This window comes from Kwoniella bestiolae, chromosome 3, assembly GCF_000512585.2.
Source record: "Kwoniella bestiolae CBS 10118 chromosome 3, complete sequence".
In the NCBI taxonomy this organism is placed as follows: Eukaryota; Fungi; Basidiomycota; class Tremellomycetes; order Tremellales; family Cryptococcaceae; genus Kwoniella; species Kwoniella bestiolae.
The window spans coordinates 1,398,078-1,414,625 of NC_089243.1; the positions used below are offsets into that span (position 1 = coordinate 1,398,078).

General features: G+C 46.5%; 7 protein-coding genes across 7 annotated transcripts; 3 read left to right on the forward strand and 4 right to left on the reverse strand.

Annotated features, from left to right (window-relative positions):
* Window positions 1-46: 46 nt before the first annotated feature.
* Window positions 47-1,255, forward strand: I302_105198 (uncharacterized protein; the record flags this gene model as incomplete). Its single annotated transcript, XM_019195066.1, has 5 exons — window positions 47-133; window positions 199-363; window positions 440-539; window positions 677-932; window positions 1,132-1,255. The coding sequence occupies 5 exons, from the start codon at window positions 47-49 to the stop codon at window positions 1,253-1,255; spliced, it is 732 nt and encodes a 243-aa protein (XP_019042779.1).
* Window positions 1,256-1,686: 431 nt separating this feature from the next.
* Window positions 1,687-2,751, reverse strand: I302_105199 (uncharacterized protein; the record flags this gene model as incomplete). Its single annotated transcript, XM_019195067.1, has 2 exons — window positions 1,687-2,187; window positions 2,293-2,751. The coding sequence occupies 2 exons, from the start codon at window positions 2,749-2,751 to the stop codon at window positions 1,687-1,689; spliced, it is 960 nt and encodes a 319-aa protein (XP_019042780.1).
* Window positions 2,752-3,266: 515 nt separating this feature from the next.
* On the forward strand, window positions 3,267-4,130 carry I302_105200 (uncharacterized protein; the record flags this gene model as incomplete). Its single annotated transcript, XM_019195068.2, has 5 exons — window positions 3,267-3,443; window positions 3,519-3,576; window positions 3,653-3,774; window positions 3,902-3,959; window positions 4,066-4,130. 5 exons carry the CDS (start codon window positions 3,267-3,269, stop codon window positions 4,128-4,130), a joined length of 480 nt encoding a protein of 159 aa, XP_019042781.2.
* A 341-nt stretch (window positions 4,131-4,471) lies between these two features.
* I302_105201 (uncharacterized protein) lies at window positions 4,472-7,186 on the reverse strand (the record flags this gene model as incomplete). Its single annotated transcript, XM_019195069.1, has 7 exons — window positions 4,472-5,086; window positions 5,157-5,333; window positions 5,391-5,507; window positions 5,577-5,882; window positions 5,944-6,048; window positions 6,110-6,407; window positions 6,477-7,186. 7 exons carry the CDS (start codon window positions 7,184-7,186, stop codon window positions 4,472-4,474), a joined length of 2,328 nt encoding a protein of 775 aa, XP_019042782.1.
* Window positions 7,187-8,004: 818 nt separating this feature from the next.
* I302_105202 (uncharacterized protein) lies at window positions 8,005-11,117 on the reverse strand (the record flags this gene model as incomplete). Its single annotated transcript, XM_019195070.1, has 12 exons — window positions 8,005-8,212; window positions 8,350-8,816; window positions 8,878-8,997; window positions 9,065-9,169; window positions 9,235-9,388; window positions 9,454-9,569; window positions 9,634-9,744; window positions 9,808-9,975; window positions 10,055-10,255; window positions 10,317-10,622; window positions 10,682-10,885; window positions 10,950-11,117. The coding sequence occupies 12 exons, from the start codon at window positions 11,115-11,117 to the stop codon at window positions 8,005-8,007; spliced, it is 2,328 nt and encodes a 775-aa protein (XP_019042783.1).
* A 337-nt stretch (window positions 11,118-11,454) lies between these two features.
* On the forward strand, window positions 11,455-14,354 carry I302_105203 (uncharacterized protein; the record flags this gene model as incomplete). The annotated part of the gene is made up of 9 exons (XM_019195071.1): window positions 11,455-11,702; window positions 11,776-11,844; window positions 11,905-11,980; window positions 12,042-12,481; window positions 12,575-12,680; window positions 12,745-13,293; window positions 13,411-13,680; window positions 13,887-14,100; window positions 14,197-14,354. The coding sequence occupies 9 exons, from the start codon at window positions 11,455-11,457 to the stop codon at window positions 14,352-14,354; spliced, it is 2,130 nt and encodes a 709-aa protein (XP_019042784.1).
* A 263-nt stretch (window positions 14,355-14,617) lies between these two features.
* I302_105204 (dTDP-4-dehydrorhamnose reductase) lies at window positions 14,618-16,257 on the reverse strand (the record flags this gene model as incomplete). Its single annotated transcript, XM_065870032.1, has 11 exons — window positions 14,618-14,886; window positions 14,972-15,073; window positions 15,152-15,204; window positions 15,277-15,408; window positions 15,487-15,584; window positions 15,654-15,674; window positions 15,742-15,776; window positions 15,837-15,848; window positions 15,912-16,022; window positions 16,108-16,167; window positions 16,233-16,257. The coding sequence occupies 11 exons, from the start codon at window positions 16,255-16,257 to the stop codon at window positions 14,618-14,620; spliced, it is 918 nt and encodes a 305-aa protein (XP_065726104.1).
* Window positions 16,258-16,548: the final 291 nt, after the last annotated feature.

Here is a 16,548-nt window from a genome sequence, read left to right on the forward strand (position 1 = left end):
ATATAGCACAGAATCACATCCACGGCATAAGCGGTCTAAGAGCATAATGACCCTCATTAGCATCTTCGTGACTTCCCCAGATACTCACTCCGAACGACGATTCGATACCTCCCTAACAATCAGTCAATTAAAAGTGAGCCTGACCCCCTCTCTCATCTCCCATCTCCCAACCACAGCTTACGAATGTTCACTGTACAGGACAAGCTCGTACCCATAACAGGCATCTCACCGCAATATCAAATCCTCTCCCTCTACCCATCCTCCGACGCAGTCACTCTCGGCTCATCCAAAGCTATCGCTCAGCTCAATGACCAAGAGAGGACGTTGGGGCAGTATGACATAAGGGAATGGCAATGTATCAAGGTGAGCTTCGTGTTCAGTGGATCCGCTCCAAAATCTCAAGACCACGTAGCTCACCAGTTGTGTTTTTTGTGTATAGGTAGACAACACAGATCCCAATTATAGACCTGGGGAATTCACCGATGAGAGTAATTTGGAGAGGTTCGAACTGACCAACGAGGAATATGAGAGTAGAAGTGGTGAGTTTCCCATTCCCAGGTTCTTTTATTTGAAAACGTCTACTCTACAATCTTGGAGGAGTCGGAGGGATACATGCCAAACATCTGGCATTCTACCTCCGCGGTACGACCGTACTAATCAATATACCTTGAACCAGATACCGTCCTCTCCCACTTGAAAGCCAACAAACTCGGTAGATTCGCCCCTATCCCTACAAACCTCACTTACCCACCCCCTCCTCCAACAACATACGATAGTAACATAATACCCAACGCACGATGCGAGGTATCTCACGGATCAGATGGGTCAGGTCGAAGAGGGACAGTTCGGTTCGTAGGTGAGGCGTCGATAGGGAAGGGCGGGGTATGGGTGGGGGTGGAATTGGATGAACCGCAGGGGAAGGGGGATGGAGAGTGAGTAATCGTCGCTTATACTTGAATTTACTCTGGTTCTTCTCTTCTTTCCTTGATACATCGCCATATTTGTCTCTTCCCTGCCCCTCTCCTTACTGTCTTCCATGGCTTGTCATCTGTCTTGCTCACCCTGCTTCTCGTACGAATGCCATTCACAATGATACAATCCATATACTGATCTATTCCCCCTTGTTCGCAGAGTCGAGGGCAAACGATATTTCCAGTGCCTACCCCTCCATGCAACTTTTGTCCGTCCAGATAAAGTCACAATAGGTGATTTCCCAGAGGAAGATCTGATGGCTTCAGACGAAGATGAGATATAGTATAATGACATGCATGAAATGTATGGAATCGGACAAATGGATCATCGTATCTACAGAAGTTATTGCGATGAAATGGGAAGTGGAAGGAGAGCCGTACTTGACGAGATGAAAATATGGGAAGGTTTTTGGTTTGAATCACGAGTCATAAGTGGATTGGACGAAATACTGAAATTGGAAAGATGATGATATCAGAGTAAAGGCGAGACTAAGAAAAAGATGAAGCCAGTGGTTGTAGCTTCGAGAGCAGTACGAGCGCGAGATTGAAGAGATGATGGCGATCCGAGGGCGATCTCGAGATACCGGCGTATGGTGTGCGGTGTTGGACGGAGAGATGATCCGATCTATTGAGAAAGATTTGTAAGCTCTTTGCCATCCATTCAACCTATCAACGACTGATGGAGCTTACCTTTCAGCTGATTTCTTATACTGGCCTAATCGGAATCAGAGAAGTATTCATCTCCAGATTGACTATCCTTCCCTCCAACCTGAACTACCACTTCCTTTTTACCCTTCCTTTTGGGTTTGGGTTTGGGTTTGTCTTCGGGTTCGGGTTCGTCCTCATGCTCCGTTAATTGCTCCTCTTCTCCCTCTTTGTCTTCCTCAACCATCTCATCTTTCGCTTTCTGAGCGTTCTTCTTTTGCGAAGAAGAAGCAGGAGGGTTCCTTCTCTTCTTGGGCACTTGCGATTCCTCTTCATTATCCAATTCGAAATCTTCTTCGCCTTCGTCCTCTTGCTCTGGCTCTTCATGATCGGATGGCATGGGTGACGAGAGAATGACAACTTGCTCGGTTCCGTCCTCACCTTCCCCTTGTTCTTTCGCATCGTCCTCTTTGAGGGTGGACATGGAAATGTCATTTTCATTTTCGTTCACTTCGACTTCGATGGAAATTCCTGAAGAGAGTTGTCCAGTCTTGAGGAAGGGAACGATGGTCTATCAACATGGAAGGAAGGTATCAGTGTGCTGCACGTCGTAATAGATTGAAGACAATGATGGAGGAGGAGAGAAAGGAAGGAAGGCAAGATACACTACACTAACCTTCTGACAAAACTCCCTCAACTCATTCCCGTTCATCTTCCCATACCCTCCCCCCTCTTTCCCATTCTTCTTTCGATTCCCTTTACCCTTCGATGTAGACGAGGACACAGATGACGAGAAAGAAGGAATCTTGATTTTCTTGGCGAGATCAAAATAATCAAAATTCTTAGCATTCTCCAGGAAACCCAGGAGGAAGCATTGGATTTCCTTCTTCTTCTCATCATCGTCTTTCTTCTCGTCATTATGTTGCTCTTCCATCTCGGGGGTGATGTCTTTGTTGGTGGTGCTGGTTGATCGAGTTCGAGATCGAGTGGTTCTGGAGGAAGGATCGTTCTTCTCTTTGGCTGTTCCCTTGAGAGCTGGTTTCGGCTTGGGCTTGGGCTTGGATGACGAGGAAGAAGATGATTTCGCTTTGGACGGGGTGGTGGATTTACCGTATGTTTTGAAAGCGCGTGCCATATTGGGTGGGTGTGATAATGATGGGTATGGCGGGTTTTGGATGTGGGTGTAGGTGTGGGTGTGAGGGGTGTTTTGATTCGAAAGAGGAGATGAAGAAAGAAAAGAGAAAGAAAGAAAGAAGAAGGGTCAATTCGATCAAGGAGGGGTTTATATACCTTTTCCCATCATAGTGGGGAAGGAAAAAGCTGAGTGGACTGACTGATGATGATATGGGGTCTGTGCGCATCATCATCATCATCATCATCATCATCATCATCATTTTACTTGACAAGAGTGTGGGGTGGGGGTCCTTTGGATTCGATGATATGATATTATATCGTCACATCAAATTAGGATGAGTCAACTACTCGCTATCACATGGTTCATCGCCTCTCTCCATCATTATCATTATTGTTTTCGATTCTCTTGTAATCCTCTTCCGTACAAAACCAATTCATATCATCGCTTCCTCCTCTTTACTATCCTTGATTATTCCCAATAAATCACTACAAACAAACACAACACACACACACACGATGCCTAAAACCGAAAAACCCAATCACGCCGAATTCAAACCATACTTCAAACCACCACTCAAACTCAAACAATCCAAATTGGATTTTGCACCTGCCAGAGACGGTCTTACCGAGGTCCCCAAGAAAAGTAAGAAGAACGAGTACGACAAGACCTTACTCGTAATTTTATTCCTCAAGGTAAATTCTCTCTCTCTCTCTTGTGTACTGTACCATTGATGAATTGAGCTGACGTGTGATTTTATACGATGGTAGACAGCAAAAGATATTGAGTGGGATGAACTATCCAAAGATATGGGCAAGACTCCTACCCGTAAGTTGTTTCTTTCTCTTGGCTATGAAGTACATCAGTATCGCTGAACTGAGATGTATAACTGGTATCACGGCAGAATGTAAAGACACCTGGCGAAAAGTCATTCACCCTTCCCTCCTATCCAACAAACCATGGAGCGGTGGCGGAAGAAATTGGACGGGGGAGATGAAGATTGCCACTTTGATGATGGTCTTGAACGTAGGTCACATCCCACTCTCACACGTTATGGTACGATGTGATGAGATCGACTCAGAGAAGATGTTGCTGCATGGTCAATCCAAAACGTAATTCCGAGCTGACGTGATATCGATATATCCGATGATAGTCTTGTAATCCCGATTGGGAAGTTATAGCCACTTCTTTTCCTGGAAAGACTAAATCTCGTGAGTTCGTGGATCCCAACTTTGCTTTCAGATCAGCTGAGAGTTCATCCCATATCTCGAAAGAGGGGGAATGAGAGAAGCTGATCAATGAGCACGATCCGAACAGAGCTCTACGATGTGTGGCGCAAAGTGATTTTTCCGAGACTCAAAAGGGGAGATACGGTCGAGTAAAACAGTCACCCCAATGCAAATGACGAGGTATCCTACCATAGAGATTAGTATTCAGAGTAGGTCCGAGACAGAAAGTTCTTGACTCCTTCCCTATAGACACTGCATATACCGTAGAATAATATGCCTTCTCGATGCCACATTCCACAATACAGAGATACATCAAGATCCAATACATCACGTCAACCGAACAAATGTATCTCTGATATGGTATACACACGATCAGAATGAAAATATGGCTAACAAGTGCAGCAAGAGTGGTGAGGTAGCACAATAAGATATACAATCAGATCCTCTTCTCTTCTTATCTCTCTATCATTGTGAAGAGCCACGTCCATATACACTCAAATCAAACCATCCACCTCAGCTTCATCTTCTTCCTCCTGTCTTCTTGCTTTTCTACCCCCACCACCCATCGTAGACGACTCCTCTTCATCGATCTGTAAACTCTTAGCACCCTTCTCCTCCAGCTTCTTCATCTGCTTGTTTATCCCCGAACCTCTTCCTCCCCTTTTCTTCTTATGACCACATGTAGGAACATTCTCGGGTTGAGCAACATCCTGAGGGAGGTGCGAGTCCAAGTCAGAAAGAGTGGAATCTTCTCTTTGTTTCCCCTTTGGATCGATTGTCGCATGGGAAGCACCAAGGTGAGAAGCAGTAGATTCGTCAAAATCTTCGAACTCGCTTTTCTCGTATTTACAATCCAGTTCTTCAAGCTCTGCGACATCCTCCCTTTCAGCCTCGACATCATCCGCCTCTTCCTCTTCCTCCCCATCTTCCTTTTGCTCATCGTTTGATACCTCCGCCGAAGCCTCAACATCAAATCCCGCGATCCCTCCACTCCCACTCTCAAAGATCCGTACCGAGCCCTCATCTTCCTCACGCAAAACAACCCGGTCAACCTCAACTTCCGAACACACACTCATACCCCTTTCTGGAATGATCGGTTGAGGCGTCTGCTACAAACATACATAATTAGAGCAAGGTCCAAGTGCATGAGATCCGAAGTCCATGCCATAGAAGACTCACAGATTTGTCTCTGTTTTTACCGCCCCCGTTGTTGGAGCGACTTTTGTTCTTGCCACGAACCTTGCGTCGTTTCTTGGGCAATTCGGAGTGTGATGGTTGGGGCTCCTTGTCCAAGTATTTGTTGTGCGGTTTCCAACGATTGTTGGAGGAGACGTGTGAGTGTGATGGTTGGGGCTCCTACAAAGATTGAGGTCAGGGTCAGATAGCCAGGTCTCTGGTGCGTGATAAACTCACAGTCTCCTCGATGACATCGTCATGGTCACCGTCCAGGGTAGGTGTGGACCCAGTAGATTTGTTGAAGAGGGTCGTATCGGGTGTAGGGGAAGGGTCAGGTTTGCGAAGGTTGAGGCCCTACATCAACGTCTGGTGTTAGTCTTCCCAACGCTTCGACACAAGGAACACCATCAGAAAAAGACTTACATTATCTTTCCTTGGCATCTCAACCACTTCAACCGTCTCATCCTTGGTGTCTTGTTGATCGTATTCCAATGCGCTTGGGCGAGGCGGCGAATGAATGGCAGTAACAGATGAAGAAGTCTCATCATGATCGTCCAAGTTCAAATGCCCCTCAACCGCAGGTGAGGTGTCTACCAGATATGGGGCAAAGAAGTCTGCGGAGGCTCCCTCCGCTCCTGGGCTATCATGACCATGAGGTCCTTCCGATCCAGCGACCGCCGCAGGAATAGCCAAAGCGAGATCTGGAACGTCCATACCTAGATCTCGTTCCTGCCATCATCATTAGCATTCTCGGTGCATCGGTCGAAGTGAACTAGGGAAACATACTTACTTTTCCACTTAGAGGTTTGAAAGACTTCCGATCGGAAAAAACATCCGTCGTGGGGGATAAGGAAGGCATCGAGGTCATTCGTTTGAGTGGAGTAGGGGTGAAAGGCTAAGTACCGGGAGTTAGCTAGTGGGTCGCACTTGAATTCGACAGTCTTTTGCCAACTGACAGTGATTGGTATCCCTGAGTTTCGTTGAATGATGGGGGTGTCCACATCAATGGATTCCGAAATGCCTTCTCCAGACTTGCCATTTGCCTTTTGCTCAGTACTTGGAGGTGTAGTCTCGCCAAATGTTATCAAATCATCTTTCGCCTTCGATTCGGGTATCTCAGAACGACCGGTGTCACCATGATTGTGAGTTTGATCGGAGCGTTTCCCAAAGAGTCGGAAGATCGATTTGATAATGCGGATGAGTGTCCTAGTGATGATGAAGCCCAACCCTCGAATCATCAGTCGAGCCAACGCCCTATACCAGACAAACCATCGTCAACAAGATCGAAAAGTTCGTTATAGATATCAAAGAGGGGGAACCTACATTGTAGCGATAGCAAGCCAATATCCAAGCACCACATTCAAAACTACATCCCTATCAACCTTCATGTCCCTCAACTCCCCTCCTATCGTCTGGTGTAAGACCTCAAGATGATCATGGAAAGTATCAACCGGATGACTAGCGTAACTCTCGACAATCTCACTCATCATTTCGCGAGCAGCCGCTCTAGCGTTATGAGAGAACAAAGATTGGAGAATGTTACTGCTAGAGGAGAACTCGATCCCTTCGCTTTTGAAGGGAGAGTTCGGATCCTCTTTGTCGTCGTCGGTGTCGTTTGATTCCATCGGACCAGTGTTGGGGGTAGGAGTCGGGGTGGCGATGATCTGGGTCGAAGTAGGTTGAATAGCCAGTGTGAGAGTTGGATGGACTGCCAGGTACTCCACACCCATATCCCCGGGAAGCTCAACGACGAATTGGAGCTGGTTCAGGGGTTGGGGGAAGTGTATCATACTTGACATGGGGACATTTACGAAATGTTGAGCAGGGGAGGAGGGATAGACGAAGTGCTGATCATGGTAAGCAAGGAAATTGGTCGAAGTAAACGAAGAGACAGGATCGATGACGTGGTGATAGATATCTGAAAGGGCAGGTAAAGTGTTGTAACAGTCTACAAGACCATCAGGGCATTGTTGACGATATATCAATTTCAGGAAGAACCCCGATAAGAAGGGGAGGATTGTTGATGCCAACATCGTAAGTTGTTGGTGGCGGTGGCGAAGGCTATAAGGTAATAGCAAGTTATGGAAGAGAAAAGAAAGAAGAAGAGGACAAGTAGGAGGGTATTTATATGTATGGAAGAGTGTGCGGACGAGAAGAACGACAAGGTTGGGAAAGGAATCTAAGACATTTACTGGACTACTGTAAAGTACAGTATGTATGTATACATGGCTTCGTAGATAACCCAAAATACCAAATGAAAAAAGGTACCATCAGAAACATCACAACCAAGCGTAACTACACTAACCTTATTTATCCTTAAAAGAGGTGCAAAGGAGAAGGGGGGAGGGGGAAAATTACGTTTCATCAGAGATTCAAGTATCACTCAGATTATCTTTCTTATTGTTCGTCACCGTCTCTTTTACTTTCTCATGTATAGTACTGCAATGTATGTGGCATGTCATCTCTGCATGCGAACTTCAGAAAAGAGGATGCAAAGCTAAGAGGTTGAAAGCGGGAAGTCATACAGACTCCCCTCAAACTCCGTATTGCTGTGCAAAGTAAAGTGTAATGTTTTAGGTATAACGTTCGTTGCGCCCTCGTCGTTAGCCCGTGTACAGGAGGAAGGTCACAGTAGAGTCGGTCCAATCCTTGGAGTAATCCCTCTGCTCGGCTCCCCTCCCGCGAAGTTTGAATTTACTGTAGCTCAAAGGATGGTCAGAGGATCTGTGAGGGTCGCAAGAATACTCGACACACAACACCAAAGGAGGGTGGTCGGTCATAACCTACTCTACCTCGACATGGATGACATGACATCATGCATGTTACCTTCATAACAATGCAATGACACAAACTAATAAAACAAATACCTATCCCTCAACGCCCTCGTACCTACAGCTTCCCATTCATCCCTTCTTATCCACATATCACTCAGACTCTCAAGATTACACATCACAGAAGCTCCCTTCCAGCTCACATACCTCGGATTTAAGTTTCGAGGAGGAGGCACGATAGATACCTCTGATATTGGGAATCCCTTTTGACGGAGGAGGGGTGGTAGTCTACCATTAATTTCCAATCAGCATGTTTACTTCAATTATGTGGCTCATCATCACCAGCTTATCAATGAGTCTTTAACGTGTCACGGTCATGGACCTTAAGAGACACGGGAGGATGAGGGCGGCACAGCGGCACTCACCGATCAGCAATAAAGCTTCCCAATCCCTTCAACGCCGAACTCCCCCCAATTAACAATATACTATTCGCAGCAGTCTTGACCTTGTTTTCTGTCCCAGCCATCGAGATAGATGCAGCAATAGCAGCATCCAAAGGTGATTTGGAAGCTTCCGAAATGATTTGTAAAGGCGATAATTCAGGTACAGCGGGTTTGGTAGGGACGGGCTGTTCAGTCGTGGTGGAGGGTGCAGGTGTAGCTCGTTCTGGCACGGGTGTGGAGGTGGTAGAAGTTTGTGAATGACCTAGGGCAGGGGCAGGTGTAGATTCCTTTATGGGCTTGACTTCAGGCGTAGCATTACCATCTCCGTTGTTATTTGGCTTTTCTCCACCTTCGCCGTTGACTGGTGTAGGTTCTTCCGCTTGCACAGAGACTTCAGGAGCAGGTGGTGGTGGTAAGAGGTGAGCGGTACATGCTTTCATTGCTCCGGTCTTGTTTCACTTTTATCAGCTGCATGTTTGCGTTTCTCAGAGTCACACACAGCTGACTCACCGGTTCTTCGTAAGGTGATGTCAAATCATCCGTCACCTTTTCATCGGATGTACCACAAAATCTAAATGAGCCTTGACCTTTCTTCTCTTTAAAGTCTATTAGACGAGTGTCGAAGAAAATCTATGAAAGACGACGAATGGTGTTCAGTTAGCGCATATAGAACAGAGGTACGAATTCGCGAGCTGACCAAAGGCGCCAAGATATTCTCATCATACGTCCTGAACACGTATTTCTGCGTCAGACCTTCCGTCTTGAGTACATAGAAGTCCCAGGGTGTATTGGCAACGAGATGCTATGCAATCGGAAGAACGGGATAGTTAGCTTGCAGCTTCAGAGCGATTCCGACGAGTAGCTAACCTCTTCCAGAGTGCATATCTTGTTCTTCAAATTGTCCATCATTATCCAATCTTGACTTCTAGCCAGATCTAACTCCTTATAAGGGAAATTGGAACGCTGCAATATGGTGACCAATGCTGAGGTTATGTCGTCTCCTCCATAGTTGAGCTTGATCCTGTGAACATTGACGATAAGCTACCTCGCACACAGAGAATGACCGAAGATATACTAGAAGCTTACCTTGTCTCAGCATTGAGCAGACCCTCATCCACAAAGGTCACTGAAGTTGAATGAGCGCCGACATCGACCACACAAGCGGATGACATCCCTGCGCTAAATATGGCACAGTATGCTTCCTGTCGTATCATACGCGACAATATAAGCTTATAACCTTCTGGCTTCGAGAGCGAAGAAGCTCACCTGATGCACCGCGATCTCCTTGAACGCCATGGTAGTCAAAAACAAGTTCGTCATCTCCTGCACATATACCCTGTCTCCATGATCGGGTATGATGAACACGACAGAGTATTTCTGATGACAGTCATGCGTCAGCTTGTTGAACCGATTCTACCATTCGAACTCAATCCAGCTTACAGGATAATCCTTCGGTGTTATACCCAGCTCCGTCCTCAGTGAGTCCTGTATTATAGTGGATATATCGTCCATGAGAAGTTGAGAGGAAGTCCAATCGCGGTTATTGAAATTACGCTGTAAGATCGGATAACGGACTTTGTATCCTGCTTTTTCGGGTAGTCGTAATGCCTATTGACATCCGCCATATAAGCTTATTGGGTTCTGGGAATGAGTGAGAAGCAAGGAGAGAAAAGTGAAATTGACATACCTCTGTTCCAATGTAGTATGGCCTATTGTCCGACTCGGTCCAATCTATCCTATACGGATCATTATGTTCCGGTAAATTCTCAGGTCTGACTTTAGCATTTGTCGCTTTCACCCTCGTTCCCTCTTTCCAATCTGTTGCCAATCTCTCTTGAACAAGTCGGTGTCGTAGGTATTCCCTCAAATGTCCAATACTCGTATCGACCTGTAATTCCACTTCAGGTAAGCTCATACGTCCCCAGGTTTTTGCTGAATGTAAAGCTTACAGGATCGACCCATTCTCCTTCACCGTTATCTTCATCACTCCCATCTTCCACCTGACCATTTCCATTCATATCCACATCTTCTCCTTCGTCGTTCTTTCTCTTCTTATTCCGCCTTTTCTCCAACGCACGCTCAGCGATCCTTTTGGCTCTACTTCCTGGCACGGGCGGGTCCGATCCCCTATTAACGGCTTTGGCAGGTCGGGCAATACAGTTGGGTATTTCCTTAGGGTAGAAATCTGAAGCTCGACCTATTCGTAGATTCCGAGATCCCGGGTGAATGATCAATGTATAGTTCAGGGGATTTACCTATCCTCGTGGTCAGCTATACCACACGTCTGCAGATAGAAATAACGGAGGAAACTCACTTCAGACACTTCTACCCCTTCAGCCATTTTGCGATGTCTCTCTTCCTCTATCTCTGCCTTTTCCTGCTTCGCTCTAGCCACACTAAGCTGTCGAGCGACATCTATGTTCCGTTCTTTCTGTAGATAGTCTCCAGCAGGGATCTTGATATTGTACATCCCCGGTACAAATGCCGAAGTATATGCCATGAGTCCTTCAACTTTGGCCTGAAACAAGCAACACAAATGAGCTTGGACGTCATTGGATCCTTACGGGGAGCTGTCAGCTCACCTTGGATTTCTTCGTGTAGACTCTCTTGTTAGGTGCTGGAACGGGGGTTGACGAAGGTCCAGCAACGGGAGTTTCGGTACCTTCCAATACGGAGGGTGCGGGGGTGTCGCCTTGCATTTGAGGTAAGGGTTGGACGGCTGGAGAGCCTTCTTTGGTGGGTGTTTCCATCTTGACTGGACTGATCTTGTCTTGCGAGAGAAATAGTCAGTACAATGGCGTAAAGAAGTTGTATATATATACCTTTCTTTGAATCATCGACCAAGCTAAGCATCAACACGCTCAATAAACCACCGTCAACTTGGTCTCGCGGAGATAACGGCCGTCTCCGCTTGCCAGATCTGCTTAAATGGGGCTTACGTTTAAATTTCGATCCGAATGTTTTAAAAAGTTTAAGCGGTTGCATGTCCACCCAGTCTGTTGTATCTCTGAAAATTGTTTACGGTCATCCAAACTATCTCTCCACTCATCATATCTCAACAAACCACTTCTATCGAGAACACATACAATGGGAAGAAGAGCAAAGAACAAGCAAGGCGACGTAAAGCCCCTTCCGGGAAGTATCCCCGACAAATCATCCACTTCTCGAAGACAACAAGCCAAGAAGAAGAAGGCACCGTCCACACCGAACGATCAGAAGAAGTTCAAGGCTCAGAAGGGATCGCTGGGGAGGAAGCCCCTGCCTGCGCATAGGAGGAAGAAGGTAGATGAGGTAGATGAGGACGACAGTGATCTCGATGAGGCTTTGCAGCCTGGGTGAGTGCTTACTTTTCATTCTATATTTGGAAAGTTGGTGGTTGGTTGAGCTAATTTTGGGTGGTTTTGGTAGAGAGCTGTCTGAGGACGAGGAGGAGACCGTTAAGGTGAAGAGTGTCAAGAAGGGGAAGAAACCTGCTTCGTGAGCTATGCTCCTAACGTCAGATCTGGGGTCAAGCTGATATGTATAATATGGTGATAGATCCGATGAAGAGTCGGAGGAACGCTCAGGACCTGTCAAACAGCTGGAGTTCTCTGATTCAGAAGGTGAAGATGAGGTGAGCTATCTGCTTCTCGAGAATGTCATAGTGATGAGCCGACAGTTGACGAGCTCCGTAGGATCTCAACGACGACGGTGAATCCCTTCCACTAGGTCAACACGCCTTTGACCTCGACGAAGCTCCCTCAGACGAAGATGACGAGGAGCTAGGAGACGAGTTCGATCTCGGTTCAGACGAGGACGATGAGATGCTAGACAATGAATTCGATGAGGACGATGAGGAAGACGCTGAAGTGGACTCCGCGTTCGCTTCTGAGGATGAAGATACTGAAATGGCTCCTGCTGCTGAGGAAGACGAGGACGAAGACGAAGATAACATACAGACCAATTTGGAGGACGATCTGGAAGAGACGTATACCCTCCCTGCGGTCGATAGAGGTGGTGAAGAGGAGGAGATCGAGCATGGTACGAGTCTGAGAGAAGTCGAACAGAGGATGAGGTGGTTGGTCGGTGTTTGTTTGGGCAAGGACGATAAGATGTCGAAGGGTGTTCCAGGGAAGTGAGTATTGCTTCAGCCAACTTGTTTCCCCCTTGAAGTTTTCAGTATAGAGGCTATGGAAATTATACTGATGCTCCCCGTTTGACCGTTTAGATCGAGATCAGATCATTTGTTACAATTGCAACATGACATTGCGACATATTTCGGATATAACACCTTTTTAGTGGGAAAACTCATGAAGCTCTTCCCCGCTGATGAGGTAAGTGCCGGATTCTTTCCTTACCCCATATTCAACTGAAATCCTGACGTTCTCACAATCATAGGCACTAGCATTCTTCGAGTCCAACGAGTCCCCTCGTCCAGTGACGATCCGAGCCAACACCCTCCGAACGCGTCGTCGAGATCTCGCTCAAGCACTCATAAATCGAGGAGTAACATTAGAACCAATAGGTAAATGGTCCAAAGTTGGTCTTCAAGTATTCGAATCCCAAGTACCCATAGGAGCCACACCAGAATACTTGGCAGGTCATTACATGCTCCAAGCTGCCTCCTCCTTCTTACCCGTTATCGCCCTCTCCCCTCAACCCAACGAAAGGGTATTGGATATGGCTTCTGCCCCTGGTGGGAAGACGACCTACATCTCAGCGTTACTTCAAAATACCGGTATAATATTTGCCAACGATTCGAACAAGCTGCGAACGAAGAGTCTGACGGCGAATATACATAGGATGGGATGTAAGAATGTGATTGTATCGAATTACGATGCGAGGGAGTTCCCAAAGGTCATTGGAGGGTTTGATAGAGTGTTGTTGGATGCGCCTTGTAGTGGGACGGGAGTCATCTCCAAGGATGCTAGTGTGAAGGTTAACAAGGTGAGTAATGGTCTACCGTCTATCCCTCTCGTAGTTCCTTGGAATAGTAGATTCTCTTTGGTACTTCATCAATTTCTATACGTTAAGAAAGCTGATTTTGTTATCTGCCACGCCCAGACCGAACGAGACTTCCAGCTCCTCGCGCACCTCCAAAAACAGCTCATCCTCTGTGCGATCGATTCCGTCAACCCCAACTCCGCCACCGGTGGATACGTAGTATACTCCACATGTTCAGTGACTGTCGACGAGAATGAATCGGTAGTGGACTACGCTCTGAGGAAGAGACCCAACGTCAAGCTTGTGGAGACTGGGTTGGAGTTCGGAGTGGAAGGGTTTAAGAGCTTTGAGGGGAAGAACTTTAATCCTAGTGTTTCGCTTACCAGGAGGGTGAGTGGTGTTTCTTTCGTTCTTTGCATTTGTGCTCTGTTTTTGCAAACACATCCATATGAGGTTGTCCTCCCGTTTTCATCTCATCTCATGAGCTATCATTCCATCTCTTGTCATTGTCTTCGACCTGATACTCTCACCCATGTTCGATCCACTTTCTCTTCTCTCATCTTAATTTCTGTACTGATGTCATACTCCGACCACAGTTCTACCCCCACAAACACAACATGGATGGGTTCTTCGTTGCCAAATTCAAAGTCGAGAAACGCAAGAAGGGTGGAAAGGCTGCCGCCGCCGCTGCAGAGGAAGAGGAGGAGCAGAAACCTACTATGAAATTGAACGATGAAGGTATGGTTGTAGAGGAGGAGGTGGGGGATGTAAGTAGGTTTGAAGATGAGGAGGATCAAGCTTTGATAGAGGGTGAGTACTGTTTCAGTCGGATCACACCAATCTCCCATCTACATTTAGAGGGAGACCAGAGCATAGCTGATAATTGTATTGTGTTTGTGTTTGTAGAGAGTAAACGAAAAGCACTCAAGAAGAAGGGTATCAAAGTATCTTCTAAACCCGTTGCTTCCAAGGTTAACACCAAAGATGAAAAAGATACTTCGAATGGTCAGATAAAAGTACCGAAGAGTAAGAAGATGACTGAAAAGAGGAGGTCGAAAGCTTAGTTAGACTTGGATCTTGCGTTTTGCAGGGCAGGAATGGTCGGGTTTCTTTGTTTGAGTATTGTTATATGTCTATTACTTATTCCCATCATTCACATGCATCTGATACATCTTTGATTATCACCCAGAATTCCTTCTATGGGTACTTCTGGTTGAAAAACTTGCACTACATATATCATAGTATCCTACCAATCCAATTTAACCATTCAATTAAACTTCAATCCGCCAGGCTGAGCAAATTGGTCGGTATCCAGGAGAACATCGGCTTACTTCCCCTCAGCTACATAATCGCCCCACCAATCCCCGAAACTCTTCTTCTCACCCACATCCACCCCCAGCTCTGCCAAAGCCTTGGTAGATAATTGAGTATTCTCTGGACGGGGCGTAGCGTCAGGTCCAGGTTTGCTTGTATCTTTAATGATATGGTCGATGGGAAGGTTGAGGTGCTGCGCGATGGTTTGGGTCATATCGTATTTGGTGAGTGGTGGGGAAGGGGTGGAATAATGCAGGATTGAAGGGAGGGGTTTGTCGAGGTCTAAGTGATGAATCAGATCGTCAGTCATCTGCCATCCTCTTTTGAGCTATGACAACCTGCACGGATAAATGAGGTCTGGACTTACGAGTCAGATCGTACAATACCCTAGCTACATCCTCAACATTGGTAGGGAATCGTACTTGATAAGCATCCATCTTGTATTTCTTGCCTGATTGGTCTTCGACAACTGCCCTCGCGAAAGGAAAATCAGCTGAAAACTTCACTATGGCTCAGGCTAGAGACGTGACCGCAGAAGCCAGCTTACCATCTCTCAAGATGTTCACAGCTGATTCAGAGTTATATTCGACTTTACCGTATCTAAGGAGTTTTCCCTTATCAGCTCGACTATCCTCAGCTATAGATATTCCGAAATCTGATCAGCTAACCCACAAGATAGGTACCCTCAGAACAGTGACCTGCGCTCCCTTCTCCCTCTCGGCCAGAACAGCTTTCTCGCCATCCAATTTCTGCCGACCATACATCTGTAAAGGGTCAGGTTGAGCATCTACCTCGTATGGGGGACTGTTGTGTGATCAAACCACGTCAGCTTAGCCCCGTTTCGATTCGCTTCAAGGCAGGAAAGCAGAGATTGAAGCTCACTTTCTACCGTTGAAGACGTAGTCCGTTGAGATGTAGATTAAGAGGAACTTTCGTTGGTTGGCTAGGGCTGCTAGATGTGCGGGTACTTCTGCGTTGATCTGCGATTTCAATTCGTGTCAGTCGGGTACTCTAGCGAATCAAAGAGCTACAAGTGGTGATAAACTGACTTTAGCCGCTTTCTCTGGATCCTGAATGTGGCTCTATCAGCTTCCTGGTTGGCGTTCACAGAGCATGTTCAGCTAAAGATGTACTTACAGCTTCAGCTACATCAGGTCTTCTTTCCGCTGCGCCTGTATTCCCACCATGTCAGCTATTGCGTCAAAGTCCCGGAAGTGTAACAGTTGACATACAATGAACGACAACTGCGATATCATCAAAATCAGCTATTGGCTCTACAAATGATCGAGTCGGTAGGTTCAGCTCACCGTCGATGGTAGGATGAGTCTGGAAGAAACCATTCACAGCTTCCTTATCCATCAAGTCGAGTTTGGTATAGGTCGCATCCTTCTTGGCTCGGGAATTGGCGAGCTTGATCACTAGATGGCGAAATTATCATCAGCTTCATAATCAGGTGTAACGGACTGTGTAGCTAATTGTACTTGGGTTAGACGTTTGACCCACCTTCATCCCCTTGAGATTGGAAATGCGAAACCACCGCTCGACCAAGTAAACCCGATGCGCCTGATAATGGTTCAGATGTGCGTCAGCTAATCCGAGGACATGAAGAGATGGTAAGCTGAGCTTACCTGTGACTACGATTGATTTCTTCATTCTATCTGATACTATGATTATGATGGCAATAACTATATCAGAGCGAGAAAGAGAAAGAGGCTAGACCAAACATTATCACTTCACAGTAATCACAATCATTAATCATTAAATGTTGTGATCCCCTCCCACAACATTCTCGATGAACACACAGGTCAACGCACTCCTCTTTTCCGTTGGAACTCGTGGTGAGTAAAGCGGACATCACCGACCGGCACAAACTATAGAAATCAAGATCCGGCCGAGTCGGACATGCGCGAGAAAGAGCAAATATAGAAAGTGAAAGGTGAAAAG